This window comes from Pygoscelis adeliae, unplaced genomic scaffold (assembly GCF_000699105.1).
Source record: "Pygoscelis adeliae isolate BGI_AS28 unplaced genomic scaffold, ASM69910v1 Scaffold99, whole genome shotgun sequence".
NCBI classification, from domain to species: Eukaryota; Metazoa; Chordata; class Aves; order Sphenisciformes; family Spheniscidae; genus Pygoscelis; species Pygoscelis adeliae.
This window is the reverse complement of record NW_008825493.1, coordinates 1243135-1260115: the sequence shown is the minus strand read 5'-3', so window position 1 is coordinate 1260115 and position 16981 is coordinate 1243135. Positions and strand designations below refer to the sequence as shown.

The window sequence follows — 16981 nt, the reverse complement described above, 5'->3', positions numbered from 1 at the left end:
GTGGGGTGGGGGGTGTGGGCGATGACACCAACCTTGTATCTAGTATATTTTATAGGATGGGTTATTTTAATCCCTGATTTAAGCTATTTTCCTTTTCTTTAGTCCCTGCAAAATAATGGTGCAGTAGTAGCTATGACGGGAGATGGAGTGAACGATGCTGTTGCTCTGAAGGCTGCGGATATTGGTGTAGCAATGGGACAAACCGGAACAGATGTTTGTAAAGAGGCAGCCGATATGATCCTCGTGGATGACGATTTTCAGACAATAATGTAGGTGGCGTTTATGTACATACCTTGTGCTATATAGTTTTAATAAAATGTTGCCTGGGTTAAAACCAAAAGAAATTCCCTGAACTTATAAGTATAGCAGCTGTTAATGAGTTCTCCACTAAGGAGAATTATCTTTATGGTGATTACCTGTATTATCCTCTTAAAAAAGAGCTGGGAACATAATAGTACAAGGGGCAACTAAGCATTTCTGTCTTTTTATGTATGTTAATGTAAGAATGTATTTACATATTTAGACCTTTTGCTACTTTGGTCTTGTACATAGAGCAGATGTAAGTAACAAAGGAGGTTGTGCATATATGTGCTATAAAAACTAACCTGTATTTCTGCTTCTCCAAGTAGAATTATGGTAGTAGTATATTTAGGAACATAACTGAGGTGAAATTGTGAGTCTGTTAGCTGTCAGTAGGATTAATTTTCATTTAATATCTTTCTTCAGAAGCATGAATCTTATGTAAAAATGAAAGAAAGCATTCCTCTCAAGATTTAAAAATTTTACACAGTGCTGTGTTTGTTTTCAACTCTTTAAATGTGGTGGTGTTTCAGAAAAGGAAAGGGATATAAGCTAGTTAAATATCACAGGTGAAAATAAGTTACCAACTTCTGGTAACCAGCTGTTTGTTACTTGTTCATTTTTTGTTTGGTGTACTTCAAAGAGAGCATAGCTAAACTTACCTTATTTTGAATTTAATCCATCTGACTTTTGAAGGTAGTGGTTGTTGGCAGAGCTGGACTGCTGTCTAGCAAGATAGCCTTCATTTTGAAATTATGCATCAATCTCAGAACACTTCAGTTTGTGTGAAAGAATGATGCTTAACCCTTGGAAAGAAGTGACATGTAGAAGTACAGTATAAGAAAATCTACCTAGGTAGCAGTATGTCAGAGAATGGTCTGAGAGTTAAAAGGTTTCCATACTAATTCAGCCAACAGCAATGTGCTGTTGTGCATAAACAAAAGGGAGAAAGGAATCATTTTAAGATATTCAGAAGAGTATGTAGGAAGGACATCTGTGGTAAGTACTTAACTTTACTTGGGCTTAATGAGGCTTTTGCTGGAATGCTTTATTCAGTTTTGCTCACTTCATCAGGAAAGATCTCAATAGGAGAGTGAAAAGAGTGGTGAACACTAAGGGAAAAAAATGTACAAGCTTCCATAGTTTTACATCCTTCCCCCAACCCCTTTAATCTTTTTGTCTTAAAAGTTACAAAAGGAATACTGATTAATTGCTGTTCTTGGCTATTGGGGGAATGGAAGAAGAAATCAGTGTTGTTTGCAGCAGAGTAGACTTGATCTAGGAAGACTTTCTCACCGCTGTAATTGCAATAATGTAATAGACAAGTTGTGACACATGCTAGAGGTTGCGAAGATGGTCTATACATATTTCATTTTGGTGCAGCAAGAATCCATGGTCTTCTAAAGTCATGCTATATTTCTATGGTTTTGTAAAAGTTTGTGTGTTTTGGGTTTTGTTGTTTTTTTAAATTATCTAACTTGAATCGGCAGGTCTCATCAAGGATGATGGTGAATCTTGAACAAGGAGATTTTACTATTGACATTTCATTTTGAAAGTTAAGAAGCTGGAAAAATAACAGTTGTGATTAATCTCATAGTCAAGTTGAAAAACAATGACTGCCAAAGTTATAATAACCTCAACTCCATTTGTTTTTTGACATCTGTGTGGCTGCTTAAAGTAATAGCTTTTTTTGGTTTATGTTAAGCTTTTTTTGGCAGTAGTCTCATTTGTCTAGTGATGTAATCTGTTTTTAATTGCAGGTCTGCAATTGAAGAGGGTAAAGGAATTTATAATAACATAAAAAATTTTGTTAGATTTCAACTGAGCACGTAAGTTTGAAAAGCTGACAATATCAGAAGGTTCTAACCACACTGTGAATGAATCAAAGCATCATGAAGCAGATGCTGCATAAATTCATATGAACATTTTAAATTTCACGTAGGATGCTGATATGCTATGCTTTTGAATTTTCAGTATTTTGTATTTGGTGGCTTGTTTCATTTTTAACCAGAAAATAGTGCAATAAACAGACATCTAACTTTGTCACAGTTCTTCCTGTTAAGATGTGAAAAGTCAATAACTGAGAGGATAGAGAGAAACAGCATAGCTACCTTTGGGTCCTTCTTTAAAGAGAAGTTAGTAGTTATTCCCTCCTTAACCAAAACATGTCTATCAAATGGAGGAAACCAGGGAAACGGGAGGTTAGTTTCTCTAATCCGTATACTGATTTGTGGAATGAGTTAGCTCTGTGAAGCTGGCTGACTTTTCTTGCATATAAGGATCCCTATGCTAACTATATCATGTGTACGTAAGACAAGAGGACGAGTTCATTCAGCCTTAGTTTCAAAAATTTTGTGAGTTTATCTTATTGAATCTGGATTCAGGAACATGGTTTTCCTCTTGGCCACATTGTTCATGTACTTTTTTGAAGCCTTCATGGCATTTCAGAGTGGTTGAATAAAGTTGCAGAAATTAAAAAAAAAACAACAAAAAACCCACCAAAAAACCACAAATGCCAAATATCCCCCCTCCAAAAAACCCCCAAAGCAAAAAAAAAATCCCCACCAAAAACCCCCAACACAACAAAACCCAGAAAACACCAACCTCTTAAAACTTGCATAAAAATTGTAAGAAGTGTCATATGCTTTGAATCTTGACTAGTGTCCTGCATTGGTAGAAGATAGAAATCTGCTTCTGAAAAACAACTAAGCATAGATATTCAAGGAAAGTGTGCTTGCCTGTTAGCCTTGGGAATGGTAGCCTCAGGTTTTTGATGAATGAGTTACCCTTTTTTTTCTGTCCCTCTTTGCAGGGAGAGCATAATAGGGTTCAGTAGAGTGCTAAATTTGGAATTATTACAAGCCATGCTCTCTTCTTGTTGGTTATGAAACCACTTAATCTTGCACTGAAAGCAATTAGTGCATACTTGTTTAGAGAGGTTTCTAATACCAAGCTTGGAACCAGCTAATCTGTTTTTAGTCTGTTGCCCAGCCCTCTCATCTTGCTAATAATGAGGGGTGGTGTAGGTATTTTTAGGGAGCTTGGGTGGTACCTTGCCTTGACTGATTAGTCAAACTAGTGACACGTGCACAGAATGGTTATGTTTACATCAAAAGTGTAAAAGCAGTTTGTTTTTCAAAACTGTGTTTAGATGTTCCGCTTCTGGCACAATAAAAGTATAGGACCCAATTCCCCAGTAAAAAATCAATTAGGTGAAGGTGAGTGATAACTCTGAAATGTTATCTTAGTTTGGGAGATTTTAAGACACAAATTTGCTGTCTTTTTGTTGCCAAAACAACACTATGTTAAATATGGACTGTGTCAAGATGAGTATTCTAAATGAATTCATGCTGTACCTTTTAAAGTTAGGCTTACATTGGTCATGATTCACACTGTCAAAATCTGTATCTACTCTTAAACAGTTGAAGTGTTGATTACAAAGCAGTTATCAGTGGATCTTCAGAAATGTTCCATGCTGACAGTTATAAAAATGGATTCTTTTAACAGGAGTATAGCAGCACTGACTTTAATCTCGCTGGCTACATTAATGAACTTTCCTAATCCTCTCAATGCCATGCAGATCTTATGGATCAATATTATTATGGATGGACCTCCAGCTCAAAGGTAAGTAATTACTTTAAATTCCATTAGATGCCTGTAGTCCTTTTATTTCGGCAAGGAAAATGGTTGCTCATAAAGGAAACTGTGAAGTATTAAACTTCAGTGAAATGTTTCTGAAACAGCAAACTTTTTCTTTGAATGACAATGTTTGCAGTATAGTTTTACGTTCATTCCTTTTGGTTTCCTTTAGTAACTAATAATAATCATGGGGGCAGCATGGATACCTAAAGATACAAAGATACACCCATGAAACTTGCATGTAGGATTCTGGCTTCGCTCTGGGTTCTTCCTCTGACCCTCTTCACTGCAGATAGATGGTGGAGGGGAGAGGTGGAAAGGAACTAGCAGTAAATTCCTTAGCTAGGTTGATCACAGTAACAGAAATGGGGAATATAACTAATATTGCAGCTTCCTTTAAAATTAATATCTGGTAATTTTAATACTGTCTGATATCATGTATTTGTGGACTCTCAAACTGCAGCATTAGAATATTGCCTGTTACTAATACATGTAATTCAGTTTTCTGTAAGTGAAAATACCATATGCTTATTTGAATGAGATGATTCTTAGGCTATAGAGAGATTAAAATCTTTCTTTCAACTCGGAAAATCTAGTCCTTAAGTTAGAAGCAGTGAATTATTTTTATGATGATAAAATTCTAAGATGTTCTTTTAATTGTAAGTCTTGGGGTGGAGCCTGTGGATAAAGATGTTATTCGGAAGCCTCCAAGAAATTTGAAGGACAGCATTCTGACCAAAAACCTGATTGTTAAAATACTGGTTTCATCAATAATTATTGTGTGTGGAACATTGTTCGTCTTCTGGAGAGAGGTATGACAAAAGTACAAAACTTAAAGCAGTAACAAACTAATTTAAAATAAGTCCTTTTTATACCAGCAGTTGGAATTCAGAATTTGTATGAACTTAGTTGCAGGTCTTATTTAATAACCTCTCTAATCTGCTAGATGAAGAGAAAGATTTTCGAAGTAGTTGTTGAAATGAGGAATACAGTTGTATTCCCCAATCTCTATTTTAACACAGACTTTTCAAGGTCCCAAATCTACTTGGGAAGCCTTGGCCCATAGAAAGCAATTGTACAAACCTTATAGCCAGACTATTACAAAACAGCCATTTGATGTTCTTTTCCCAGTAGAGAAAAATGTTGTTTGAACTTTTGGTAGTGCATCATAGAATTCGTGATATTCCATGTGCTTGCATAAATGTTTGTCAAGAGGCTTCATTTAATCACAGCTTGGAATTACAAATTGCTGTTAAGTTACAGGTGCATAATTTTTGCTGTATGATTTATTAAATCAGCTTGGGGCAAACAAGTTGCTTTTGCTTTCATTTACTAGCTAGTAGAACTTGAATTACTGTAATAACTTTGTTTAGTTGTGGAGGGTTTAAAGCATGCTAACGCCATTTCATTTCCTTTCATTGGCAGTTAAGAGACAATGTAATAACGCCTCGAGATACAACCATGACTTTCACCTGTTTTGTATTTTTTGATATGTTCAATGCTTTGAGTTCTAGATCTCAGGTAAGTGATTCGAGTGTCCATTTACACAGTAAGCAGAATTTTCTTTGAGGGGAGGATCTTGCTGTGTTTGTTTCAAATGTTTTCCTGCAGATTTACTTCACATCTATCTATTATTAGCTATTAAGCTTCAGAGTTTCACATATTTACTAGGTAGGATTTCTTAAATTACAGATAAGTATTAGTTTCCTTAATTTGTTTACGTGATGCAGAGCTGGTAGTAATGCTTCTTTCCTGACAGGAGCAAGGAAATTTTTATTAAAAGCTGCAGTGTGGTGGTCCTTTGTATTGCTGTGTACACTTGGTTGTTTTTTTCCTGAAAATTCTGTCAGTTCAGCATCCTTGCCAGAATCTGAAACTTCTTGAAGGCTGTAACTTTTTTTATTTTGTAACCCTAAACCCATAATCCAAGGAAAATTTCTTAAACTGTTCTTTCTGTCATGTCTTTGTTTTAAGGAAACAAGTCTGAAATTTTGTGCTAGTTGGAGAAAAGTACATTGCTAGTATACATTATTACATTTACTCTAACTTGCAGTCTGTTTTCTGATGTGAATTGTCAGGGTCAACAAAAACACTTCCTTATAATGTAGAGGGCAACCCTCTAGGGCACTGTACTTGCAGAAATGTGAGCTCAATATACAAGTAGTTGACTATGAAGGCAAGATTTGTACTCTGTTTACCAGAGAGAAAATGCAATTAGCCTGTTCAAGAACTTGTCCTGGATTATCTAAAAGGTTTTTTACATTTTTCTAAAGGTCTGGATGAAAAGAAATTGTAGTTACGAATTATTTTCTTGTGTAGATAATTAAGATTACATGCACAATGTAATGTGGTGTTTATTTTACAGGCAAAATCTGTGTTTGAGATTGGACTTTGCAGTAACAAAATGTTCTGCTATGCCGTCCTTGGATCTATAATGGGGCAGTTGTTGGTCATTTACTTTCCTCCACTTCAGAAGGTTTTCCAGACAGAGAGCCTGAGTGTCTTGGGTAAGAACAGTTCCCTTTTCAAAACTGTACATTAGGGATTAATTTGTAAATGCATTAGCTGATGGTTCTATAAGAGCACTTTCTGGCTGTTTGCATACAACAGGAATACAAAGCCTACTGACCTTTTTTTTAGGAAAAAAAATCCTTTTAGATGTTTTCTTTGGGAGCCATGATGTAAATGTATATGGTGCACAACTGATCAGTGCGTTCTTAAATTTCTTAGGTGCTTATGTATATTAGGTTTTTTTATACTTCGTTTTTGCCTGCATCAAGATTTATATGACAGTTTATTGAAGTTTTTTAAGCACTAGTAATCTTGCTATTTAGCAATTTTTTTCTGTAAATATAAACACCTTATTTAGAAATCTTGATCCTTTATTAAATAATGAACTGCATTGTTGTAGGATAAATAGACATGAGGATTTTAAGAAGCTATAGATACATAATGCTGTTGGCCACGTTAAGACTTACATTTATTACTTCTGTGTTTTTCTGGAGTTAAAGATAAATGATTGTCATGAAATACGTGTTTTTACGTAATTCTTTTTATTGTAGTGTCATTTCTGATGATATTAATATTTTTTTCAGTATGAAGTTAATTATGTTGCTTGGTGTTCTTTGTTTTCGGTGTTAATAAAAATAGGGTTACGAAGTACTTTAAAAGTTTGAAATACCATGCCTGTATTTATGATTTGCGCATAAACTATGCATGTTAATCTTCTGGTCCTGCAAAAATGGATTCTTGCTTCATTTCTCCTGAACTTACCCAATTGATTGGGAGACAATTTGAAAGTCTTCTAAGTCTTGTTCTTTTGTAAGTCTGCCCTCAGCGTTAAATAGCAAATTTAAAAAAGGCTAATTATCTCTTTCCAGATTTACTGTTTCTTCTGGGACTCACTTCCTCTGTGTGCATAGTGACTGAGATCATAAAGAAGTTTGAAAGAAGCAAGGAAAAGATCCAGAAACGTGGAAGTTCTTCTTCGTCAACTTCGTCTTTTCTTGATGTATGATGCATATTGCATTCTTTTGTTTGCAAACTTAGGGATTGCTGTCTAAAGATGTAGGAGAAAGCGAAACAATATTTGGAGGATAAAGAAATCCTGAGGGCTTTTGACAAGTCCTTTGTTTCACTGGCTAATGATGAACATTCATGTTTCAAGACTGTTCAGAATTTAACTTCCAGCTGTGGGAGTAACAAATGAAATTATGCAACTTTGGTAACGTTTTTCCTCAAACATAAATTTACTTTTGAGATTGAACGGGATTTTTTGTGTGTGGGGTTTAATTTAAGGAAAGATCTAAGCCCAAGTTCCATTTTCTGCACTTAAAAGATACAACTGTGTAAAATCCTTCTCTTAGATATAAATATTTTAGTTTGTTTTTATTTAAAACATTGTACTATTTTACTTTTATGGTGGTGGGACTTTGCTACTAATACAAGGATAAAAAAAATATTTCAGAGGCATTCCACTGGGTTTAGAGTCTGTCACAAGAGTGCCATATTCTAGCTACTGTATTTATTTACTTTATCCTGCAATGTGTAAGCGGCTCAAGTACCTTGTGCTACAGTTTTTTTGTATCCCGAGGTTTTTTTTGCACAGGATGTGACCGCTGTTGGATCACTGTTTTTCTTTTCTTTTTCTGTGATTGAAAAGCCTATACTGCAATTTGAAGTAAATGTTTGCTTTTCTTAAAAGTGTGTTGTCTCTTTGTTTTAAAAGAAACTGGCATTTACACCAGATTAGCATGCTTGTTTTGATACAATTTTAGATATAAGCTTTGTGTCATGTCTTGTTCCGTATTTACTTTAGCTTAGGATTGTTAGATCACTTGAGTGATTATAAGACAGTACTGTTACGGAAATGATTTGTAGTGTATTGAATTAGAAAGTGAATGCACTAATCCTCACTCTAATGGCAAAAAACCCCACCCCTCTTTCAAAGAATCTTGGTTTTCCTTCCTCTTCCTTCTTCCACCCTGATCATAAAAATAAACTTTTTACTGGTAGTGTAACTTAAAATTTCAACCTACAGAATGACTTTTTGTGGCTAGGAAAGCATTATAATAGATTCGTGTCTTGATATGTTGAAAGTTTTTTTAATATATGATAATGTCTGAATACTTTAATATTCATTAATTGGAAGTGGTGTTCTTCCTCAAAATAGACTTGCAGCTGTTGTCATCAGTGTCTTCTCATCAGACTAGGACGACTCATCCCTTGAGGAAATGCAAGGAACAATCACCTAGGGAATCTTGAAAAGAGGATGTCTAAGATCTCTAGGGGGAGTTGGAGATGTAATGGTATCTCTTTTGCTTGAAAGCATGTGGATACACATCTTTTCACACTGTAGCCTGAAAGTGTAGCATTGGTATTGGCTCTGGGCCATGCTGTCACGATGGTCATCCTGTTGGTTAATGAGGAATTGTTCTAAACAGGCACTGGGATATTTCTGCACGTAACCTTTGTTGCTTGCCCCACATGCCATGCTCAAAATCTGAGGAGTTCATGGAAAACAAGACCATTTGGAAAGTGCTGTATGAATCTCTCTAAGAGGCTATTTTAATTGTTGTCGTCTTTTTTCCTCTGGAGATTCCCAGACTTGGTCAGGAAGTGGGGCTGCAGACAGGTCGTGAGTGCACCACTGAGTCTGCTTTACACGTGCAATTGATCCATTGCTCTGACTGACCCTGGGCCTGCTCACTATGCACATATTACCTGGACTACCAATGTGCTGGAGATCTAATTGTGTAAAGGCAGACTGCAGGGTGTTATGTGAACTACTGAGCTGGTGGGGCCTGAACAAGATGACCTCTTGCAGAAATGCTCTCATGTCTTCAAGCAAAAGTTTCTTATTTCCAGCGGTTTTGCCTTTCAGAAGTTGAAGAGATTTGTCAGTGTTCCTCCTGTGGAACTATTACCATCTTTGGTAAGTGGGGCTGTAGTTGTTCAGCATTGTTGTAGTGTGCTCAGTATTTCAGTACAATTTCAGAACACTTTTATTAATAAAATCCTTCGTATTCTTCAGTAAAGACAGAGAGTAAAAACTGACAATGCATGCTGATGAAGAATCTCTTGAACGAACTTGGGTTTTGAGAAAGTTACAGCAGCTAAGACTTACACCTTTCACATAGTAACTTGTTGATATTCTTCCATGGGATTTGACTGCTTTGTGCTCTGCACTTCATCTTGGAGTCCCAGAAATCCAGATAAGTACAGAAGTGCAGATGAATGCCAATTTGTTGTCTGAGCTTGGAAGTGCTATTGCCTAGTCTGTAAACAAATTTTATGAAGTACCCCTTTCCCACTACAAGTCTCACTTTCTGAATAAGGTATGTCAGTCTAGACAAGAAATAAAATTTCAGTCTTAAGAACAATTTTGCCGCCTTGCAGGGTGAACTTAATTGCATGCAATTCACTTTAAATATGCCAAACTAAGTTTTGCTCTGTTTTCCAATGGAAGGTGAAACAAAAACAAGTAATTCATCTAGCTCAATCTCATTATTTATACAAAATGCTTGGACTGAATTCCATTGCCCTTTTTTTGGCTCCACTCTTGATCGTTACCCCCTAACAGCAAGTTTGAGAGGTTTTCCTCCAGAGCAATTGAATCAATAGTGGGATCTTTCCACAAAAATTAAGAGGTGTTTCATGTGGGGTGAAAATAGGCAGCAACCAAGGAATTTATTTCCTCTTACTGAAGCATGGAGTAAAGAACTTCTCAGTTTTAATAAGTAAAGGCCCTTTATTTTTTATTTTTCCTACAAAGAAGATTGAAAACCTATAATGACTCAAAAAAGAAAACTGGAACACTTGGTTTAAATTCTGCATAGTAACCCTAGAATCAGTAATAATTTTCTTCAGCATACGGGATTGGTGTATTTCAGTTTATCAGCAACAATGAACAGCTGAATTCTGCATTGAGAACACATTTCCAGTTGAGTAATTCTTAATCATTGAGTCAGCACTCCCAAAGGTATTCTCAAAATGGCATGTGATCCTAGCAGTGTTTTTATCTGGAAGTGGAATATTTGAGTTTATCCCAGTCTTCCAAACTATCTAATTGAAGATACTGCTGCTCAGCAAGTCTGAAGAATTTATGTTCTCCACCAGTTTTCTAATATGGGATTCAGAGTAAATTTAAGATCTCTCTTCTCTCAGCGCTAACAAAGTGGAATCAAATATGCCTGTATTTTTATATTTAGGACTTCTTTTAAATGTGACTGTTTCTGATGATTAAAAACCATAAGGAACTACAAGCTTGGTAAAATGAAACGGGATCATAGTGGAACAGAGGATGATTTGGATGATTAAGGATTTAAGTTTTAATTACTAAAATCAAGAACTTTAACGCCTTTCAACTTCATTTAAGGTCATCTGATGGAAATGTGACTTTGTAGACCGCTGCAAGTAAAGTCTAGTTAGAAATGGGTTGTGAAGTTCTAGTAACTTGCTGTATGGCTGAGCGTAGGTAGGTGCCATCTGCTGGTAGTTTAATAAGTAGCAGTTTTCATACTGGAAAAAATGTTAAATATTTATGACTATCACAGACTGTATCTCAAAAACAGTTTTCTCATGAATGTAATAGATGTTATAAACCTATTCTTTTCTCATTGAATATATATATATATTGGCAGTATCGAGACTCAGCTGTATGATATCAGAGATCCTTCCTGTAAGTCACAAGATCTAGTGAGTTACTTCCATGTGGATAGCTGTCAGATAGGGGACATAACCAGGACTGAAACGTAACTGCATGATGCAGGAATGAAGCTTGAATTCTGGTAAGTAATGGGCAAAACTTTAATGATTAAAGGTAGAAATAATGATTTTCCTGAACGTGAGAAAAGGTATATGGATTCTTGAGGAGAAAAAACAGAAATGTAGTAATTAGATTTCACATGGGGAAGACGCTGGAAAACCAAGTTTTATAAGAAAAGCATTTACGTAAATTGACTAATTTTGCTGGAAAGTTAGCTAATACAAAGCACTGAGAAATACTGATGATGTAGGATTTTTTAAAATATAAATTGTTTTTCAGCATTACCATGTTGATAGTAAGGGTTTGTCAAGTAACTTAGTGTACACCAGGGCAAGTTAAACAGGTCTGTAATTTTAGTATAGCCATTAGAGAAAGGTTAACTTGAATGACAAGTTTGCTAATGGCAGAAGATTGCATGCAATTACTCTGAATTAGCAAACCTGTGGAAACTTGCTACCATGTGATAGCTTTGTGTGTGCATGTAAGCATTTAACTCTTAAACATACCAAAGGGGGGTGGGGGGGGAATAGAAGCTGAAGTTTCTCCCCGAGTATAGTTCAATACCTGTAATTCTGCAAGCACAACTTAGTTGTCACTGAGTAAAGCTAGCTCTCCCCAAAAGTACAAATACTCTACCTGTAAAGACTGATTCTACAATATTTTTAACCTTGTCAATTTCTGTTTTAATCTGATCTGTAAGATTGTAATCACCGTATTCCTCAAACACAAACTTAAAAATGGGATTTTTTGGAAATCAGAAGTGTTCAGGGAGATGGAGGGATAGCTAAGTATAAATGTTCAGGAAAAGAATTCCAGAAAAATAGTCCAGCTCTGAAATGCTGAACAACTTTGCTCGCATTTTCAACTAGACTGATACCCTGAAAGAAAAACAAAACACAACTCTTACACAGCACCTCTTTTTTATGAAAGTGTTAGTTACAAAAAAGTAAATTAAAAAAATTCCCCAAAGCAAGAATTGCTGGTAAAGACTGAATGAGGAACTTGTGTGAACACAGCTGACCAAATTCCAATACAGTCACGCATTTTAATACAACTTCTTCCATCTGCATGGCATTAAAAATCATTCCAGGAATAATGCTTTCAGTCATCCACTCCAAGTGATGCAAACCTATTAACATTGCATAAATGCTGAGTTTCTGGTATAGCAGACCTGATGGCCTTTTTTTTCTTCTTAGACGCTTTCTTCTTTTTGTAGGACTCAGATTTGGTCTTGGTCATCTTCTGAAAGAAGTCTGGAGATACAGTTGACTCCACTGTATTTAACAAAACCTGATAAAGCCGAGTCATTTTTGGAGAGAAACTAAATAGATTTTCCACTGAAGGTGTTGATTTAAGCTCTTGATACAGTCTGTGCACAAGGGTCCCAGTGTAAAGCCTGCTCAAAGGAAGGAGAGAAGCCTCATTTAGAATCGCACCTCAGCAGGACAGGTACAGAAACATGCTGCTCAATGAAAAAACAGATCTTAACTACATACAGTATCCAACAGTGGGCTCCTGAGGGATACCTATTTACTCAGTATTTTTCTCTGTATTAATATCTTTAAAGAAGGGAGTTCAAATGTAGTAAAATTGGCCAAAGGAGTTTGACACAGAAAATAAAACAACGTGAACACATTCCATCAGGGGCTTCTGTGGAAAGCAGACCTCTGAAACAACCTTACCTACTTAGGTCTGGCTCAGAGAGAGGAGTGCAAAGTAGCTGGTTGAGATACAATCCCATCTGAAGACAGCACTGCCACTGGCAAAAACTGTGTGCAGCATCTAAATCGAAGTCTTTATTTTGCAATTTCTTTTCGTTCCATTTTAGAAATTCATTATATGCAATACTGTCATCTTCAGCACGTAAAACTGTGAGATCTAGGTTATAAATAAAAAATGACATGCAAATAAATGTTCTGCTGTGAACAGTACAAAAGGTACCTGCAATGTATAGGGTCTTCAAACCTCCAGTTCTATTTCAGGAAGCATTAGTAATGTTTTCAAATGTCTCAAATTGAACTTTAAGACATAAAATTGAGTAAAAATTCAAGTATGAATATCCGTGAGAATCTGAAATTGTGAAATCGGGAATTCTATTTGTTAGGTAATTTGCTACGCTGTTCTGCGAGTGGATCAATTCCAAACAAGATTTCCATCTCACTCCCACTGACTTGGGAAGCAGGTAGCAACCACATCAGTCCAGTTTCTATAAACTAGAACCTAAAGAAACAGTATAACCCTGGCATGCGTAATCTTTGCCATCAAATGAAGGACTCCTAGAGGAAATGCCACCATAACTCTAATAGGAGTAAGTATTACTGAAACAATTTCTGTGATAATTTAGTACTTTCAAATTCTCACAATATACAGGCAGATAAAGGGTGCCTGTGCAACTCAGCATTTTTAAGTACAGATGATTTTAGAAAAACTCACGAAAAAATCCATCGGAATGCATCAATAGTAGTTATTCTCTTTTGATGCATGAGTATGTTGAGCTTATATTTTTGTAACTTTTATATCTAAATTAATCTTTTGGTCCTAAAGAAAGCATTTATAAATACAAATTAATGTTTTACAAGATAGCACAGTACTGTTTTACCTATATAAAATGTTGAATTGATGGCTAGCACTGTTTCTCTGCTATGTATCAATGCAAAGACTGTGACACCTCAGGATACAGTGTAAATCCATGCTAATTCATCTGACTTTGGACAACTCCCCATAAATGAGGAAAAATGAATTATGGTATAGATTTTCATAGTAGCTGAACACCCAGAATTGTATTCTTTGGAGACATACCTGGATCACTTGTTATCCTGTGCAGTTCTCCAGATACTATCATTAGAAGTAAAGCCTTTAATTGATGCAACTTAACTTTTGGTTCTGAACAACATATCCAGTAACACGTTACAGCAACGGGGAGTTGTAAGTGACTGGGGATAGATTCTAGCAAACTCATTTTCACTCCTAGAGTCTCCAGCAAAAGCATCTGACGGCATGATGTGGGCACCTGAAAATAAATTAAAAAACCGGAGTGGAAAAATAAAGTTGAGAGACTTTTATTTGCTGTGAGCAATTTCCAAAAGGCAAATAAGCTTGTATTTGAACTAGCTAGTACTTCATGTTTTCGAGAAAAAATTACTTGTTTCATAGATAATCTGAAGAGGAATTTTTAAAATACTACTTAAGCTTTAAAAACTACACAGCTAAATGTTAGGTAGAAGGATAAAAGTAATTTTTTACAATTGCCTGAGGTTGGATTTTAAGACGTTTCAGAGTCATCTTCAAATCAGATGACTGAATTTAAACGCCTATGTAAAAGCTGACTTGCTTGGAAAAATCTTGTAATCATAATGCATTAAAATTACGTTGGTGTGGCATATATATATAAAAAAAAACAAACCACTTTCGTTTTCTGCCTCTTAGAAGTTACCCTTGCTTTGTGAGATGTAATGGTGATATCTGTTCTTGGTATGTTGAAAACATGCTTACCTGTAATCACAATGAAATCTTAAGTGCAGAGCTTGCATTTTTCACCTGCAACGTTATTAATTTCTAGCACGTTCCCTCTTCGTTGTTGCTATTTAACTTCTAAAAAGTGGTGTTACAAACTTTATCCGTAACTTCCTATATGCAGCAGAATCGCAGCAGGCTGTTCAATTGTAATTCGAGTGCTTTGTGAACCTTGATTAGGATGGTTTTGCCTATTCTTAGGCAGACATCCCCACAGTAGAAGACAAACTGAAATCAGTTTTGCCTAGAGCACTTTAAAAGCAGAATAACTTTTCTTCTTCTAACCTTCTGTTGAACTGATAATGCCCTTATATTCAGTAAGGAGAGCCGTTACAATAGCGGAAGCTCAAATTCATTAAACAAACAGCATACACACCAAGACCAAATTAAGGTGTCATTAATGCTTCTGAATAATCATGTTTTGGGATTTTAAAACTCTGAAGTGTTTGCATATTGCTCGTTTAAAAGGCCTGTAACAATAACCTGTGTAAAATAACCTGTATATAGGCCTTTGGATCCATAGCTATCTGTAGCATCTAATGGTTGTAGTAGTGATAGACTGGGTTCTTACATGAACTGGCCACCAGCAAGTGATAAAAACATACAGCACAGCTCACACAGATGTGTTAACAGTTGATCTGAATGCCAGAACGCATACAGCATGTGGCTTAAATATGCAGTATTAACAGATGCAGATTGTATTTCCAGATGTTTCAGAAACTACTGCATATGAAACCTCAGTTATGCAACTTTGGGAATGGGATATTACTTTCCATTCACAGCAAGAGTTACAGTCTTAATCATTAGAACTTAAATATACAGAATTGCTAACGGTGACTGGAACTAACCTAGGACAACTTTCCTTTGATTACAAGCTGTTTTTGAAGTGCTGTTCTGTCTCGCAAGCAGCAGGGGTCCGTGTTAGCAGGATGCGTACTTGGGGCAGGTAAAACTGCTGGGCAGCTGCAAGATTCATACATGAAATAATGGCCATTTGTAGTAAAAAAGCATGGATCAGATTTTGTTTCAGAACATTGCTTTGAAACATCCATAGCTTGATCAAATAGAAATTAAGTTTTGTAGTGTTAAATTGCACTTTTCTAAATGTCATGGAACTGAGTTCCTTCCTATAATTATAAAAGCGAGTATTAGTGTAACAGAATACACAGGATGAAAGAAGGGCTTAGAATGGAAAACGTAGGCAATACTACATATGCACACAACCAACTTCCCATATAATTTGTCTTGGTGCACTTGGTGGGGGAGCGGGAAGGGAAGGAGATAAAGGCAATCTATGTAGCTTCTCAAGTACCACAGGCCAAGCTCAGAGCCCTGTACAGGGCTGCATGAAGTAGTGACTTACTGAGGTGGCTTAGTTCAGGCATCACGTTTAGCGACCAGTTGGCAAACATGAGTCCCAACTATTTTTTGTCACTCGTGAAACACTGTTAACCGTGATCTGTTGTGACAACCATTTACCTCCATTAACTTGTCCAAAGGAAAATGATCATCACAAAAATCTGTGGGTAGGCTTGCTGCTTGAACAAATGTTTTTTTAAGCGTCTTTTGGAGTCTGTCAAATTCGCATACAACTGGCAGCTCGTTGGTCTGCTTACTTGGAGAAGCAGCTTCAGCGCCTTGAGATACTTTCAGAAGCAGTCCATAGATAACTTGTCGAATGGGCAAAGCTGTGCTGTGTGCGCTAGGTCTCTGCATGTTCTCCACCTGAACGTGGAGGAAGGTACTTCTTAGTATCAGGGCATCGCTGATGAATGGGGCCAGCTTACCTTTTGCCAAAGCATCGAGTACCCACCGCGGTAAGTCTGCTTTCCCGGCAGCCTCACATTCATACTTCCCAGTCTGAAAAAAGTCCTCCAGATTGACGTCAGACGGAGTATAATCCTCCATCGAAGTGCACAGCAGCTCCTTTGTTTCTTCCCTCTGGTGTTTCTTAAGGTATTTCAGCACGCTGTCGACAGCCTGGCCGGGCTCGGCGAACTGCGACAGCCAGTTCAGAAGCCCCTGGAGGCGGACGTGCTTCCCGCCCTTCCCCGCCGCGCACCCCCTCGGCAAGCGCACCTTGCTGAAGAACACCTCGAGAGCTGCCAGGTCGACATAGTCGTTCCCGTTCAGGACGGCAAAGAGCGGGAGCAGGCTTTTGTTCAGCTGACCGAAGTGCCCGCAGAACCTCTCCGCGGAAAAGCAGCGGGCGGGGACGTAGCAGCCCTGCGCCCCCTCTCCCGCGCACACGCTCTGCCACTG

At 36.9% G+C, this 16981-nt stretch overlaps 2 protein-coding genes across 4 annotated transcripts in view; one reads left to right on the top strand and one right to left on the bottom strand.

Moving 5' to 3' along the window:
• Window positions 1-8741, top strand: part of ATP2C1 (ATPase, Ca++ transporting, type 2C, member 1) — a 49806-nt gene extending 41065 nt beyond the window's left edge. For 2 of the 3 annotated variants that reach the window (XM_009331258.1, XM_009331257.1), the window contains exons 21-27: window positions 103-269; window positions 2061-2129; window positions 3808-3924; window positions 4604-4751; window positions 5365-5460; window positions 6305-6446; window positions 7320-8139. In XM_009331258.1, coding sequence (XP_009329533.1) covers window positions 103-269; window positions 2061-2129; window positions 3808-3924; window positions 4604-4751; window positions 5365-5460; window positions 6305-6446; window positions 7320-7456 — 876 coding nt within the window. In that variant the 3' untranslated portion in view covers window positions 7457-8139. Of the gene's footprint in view, window positions 1-102; window positions 270-2060; window positions 2130-3807; window positions 3925-4603; window positions 4752-5364; window positions 5461-6304; window positions 6447-7319; window positions 8140-8611 lie in introns of those variants that run through there. The other variant, XM_009331256.1, reaches the window with a different exon arrangement.
• Window positions 8742-12107: 3366 nt separating this feature from the next.
• The window catches only part of ASTE1 (asteroid homolog 1 (Drosophila)), a 9306-nt gene continuing 4432 nt past the window's right edge, over window positions 12108-16981 (bottom strand). The window contains exons 2-5 of the mRNA XM_009331265.1: window positions 16199-16978; window positions 14006-14216; window positions 12889-13084; window positions 12108-12602 (exon numbers count right to left, since the gene is read on the bottom strand). Coding sequence (XP_009329540.1) covers window positions 12308-12602; window positions 12889-13084; window positions 14006-14216; window positions 16199-16978 — 1482 coding nt within the window. The 3' untranslated portion in view covers window positions 12108-12307. The remainder of the gene's footprint in view (window positions 12603-12888; window positions 13085-14005; window positions 14217-16198; window positions 16979-16981) is intronic.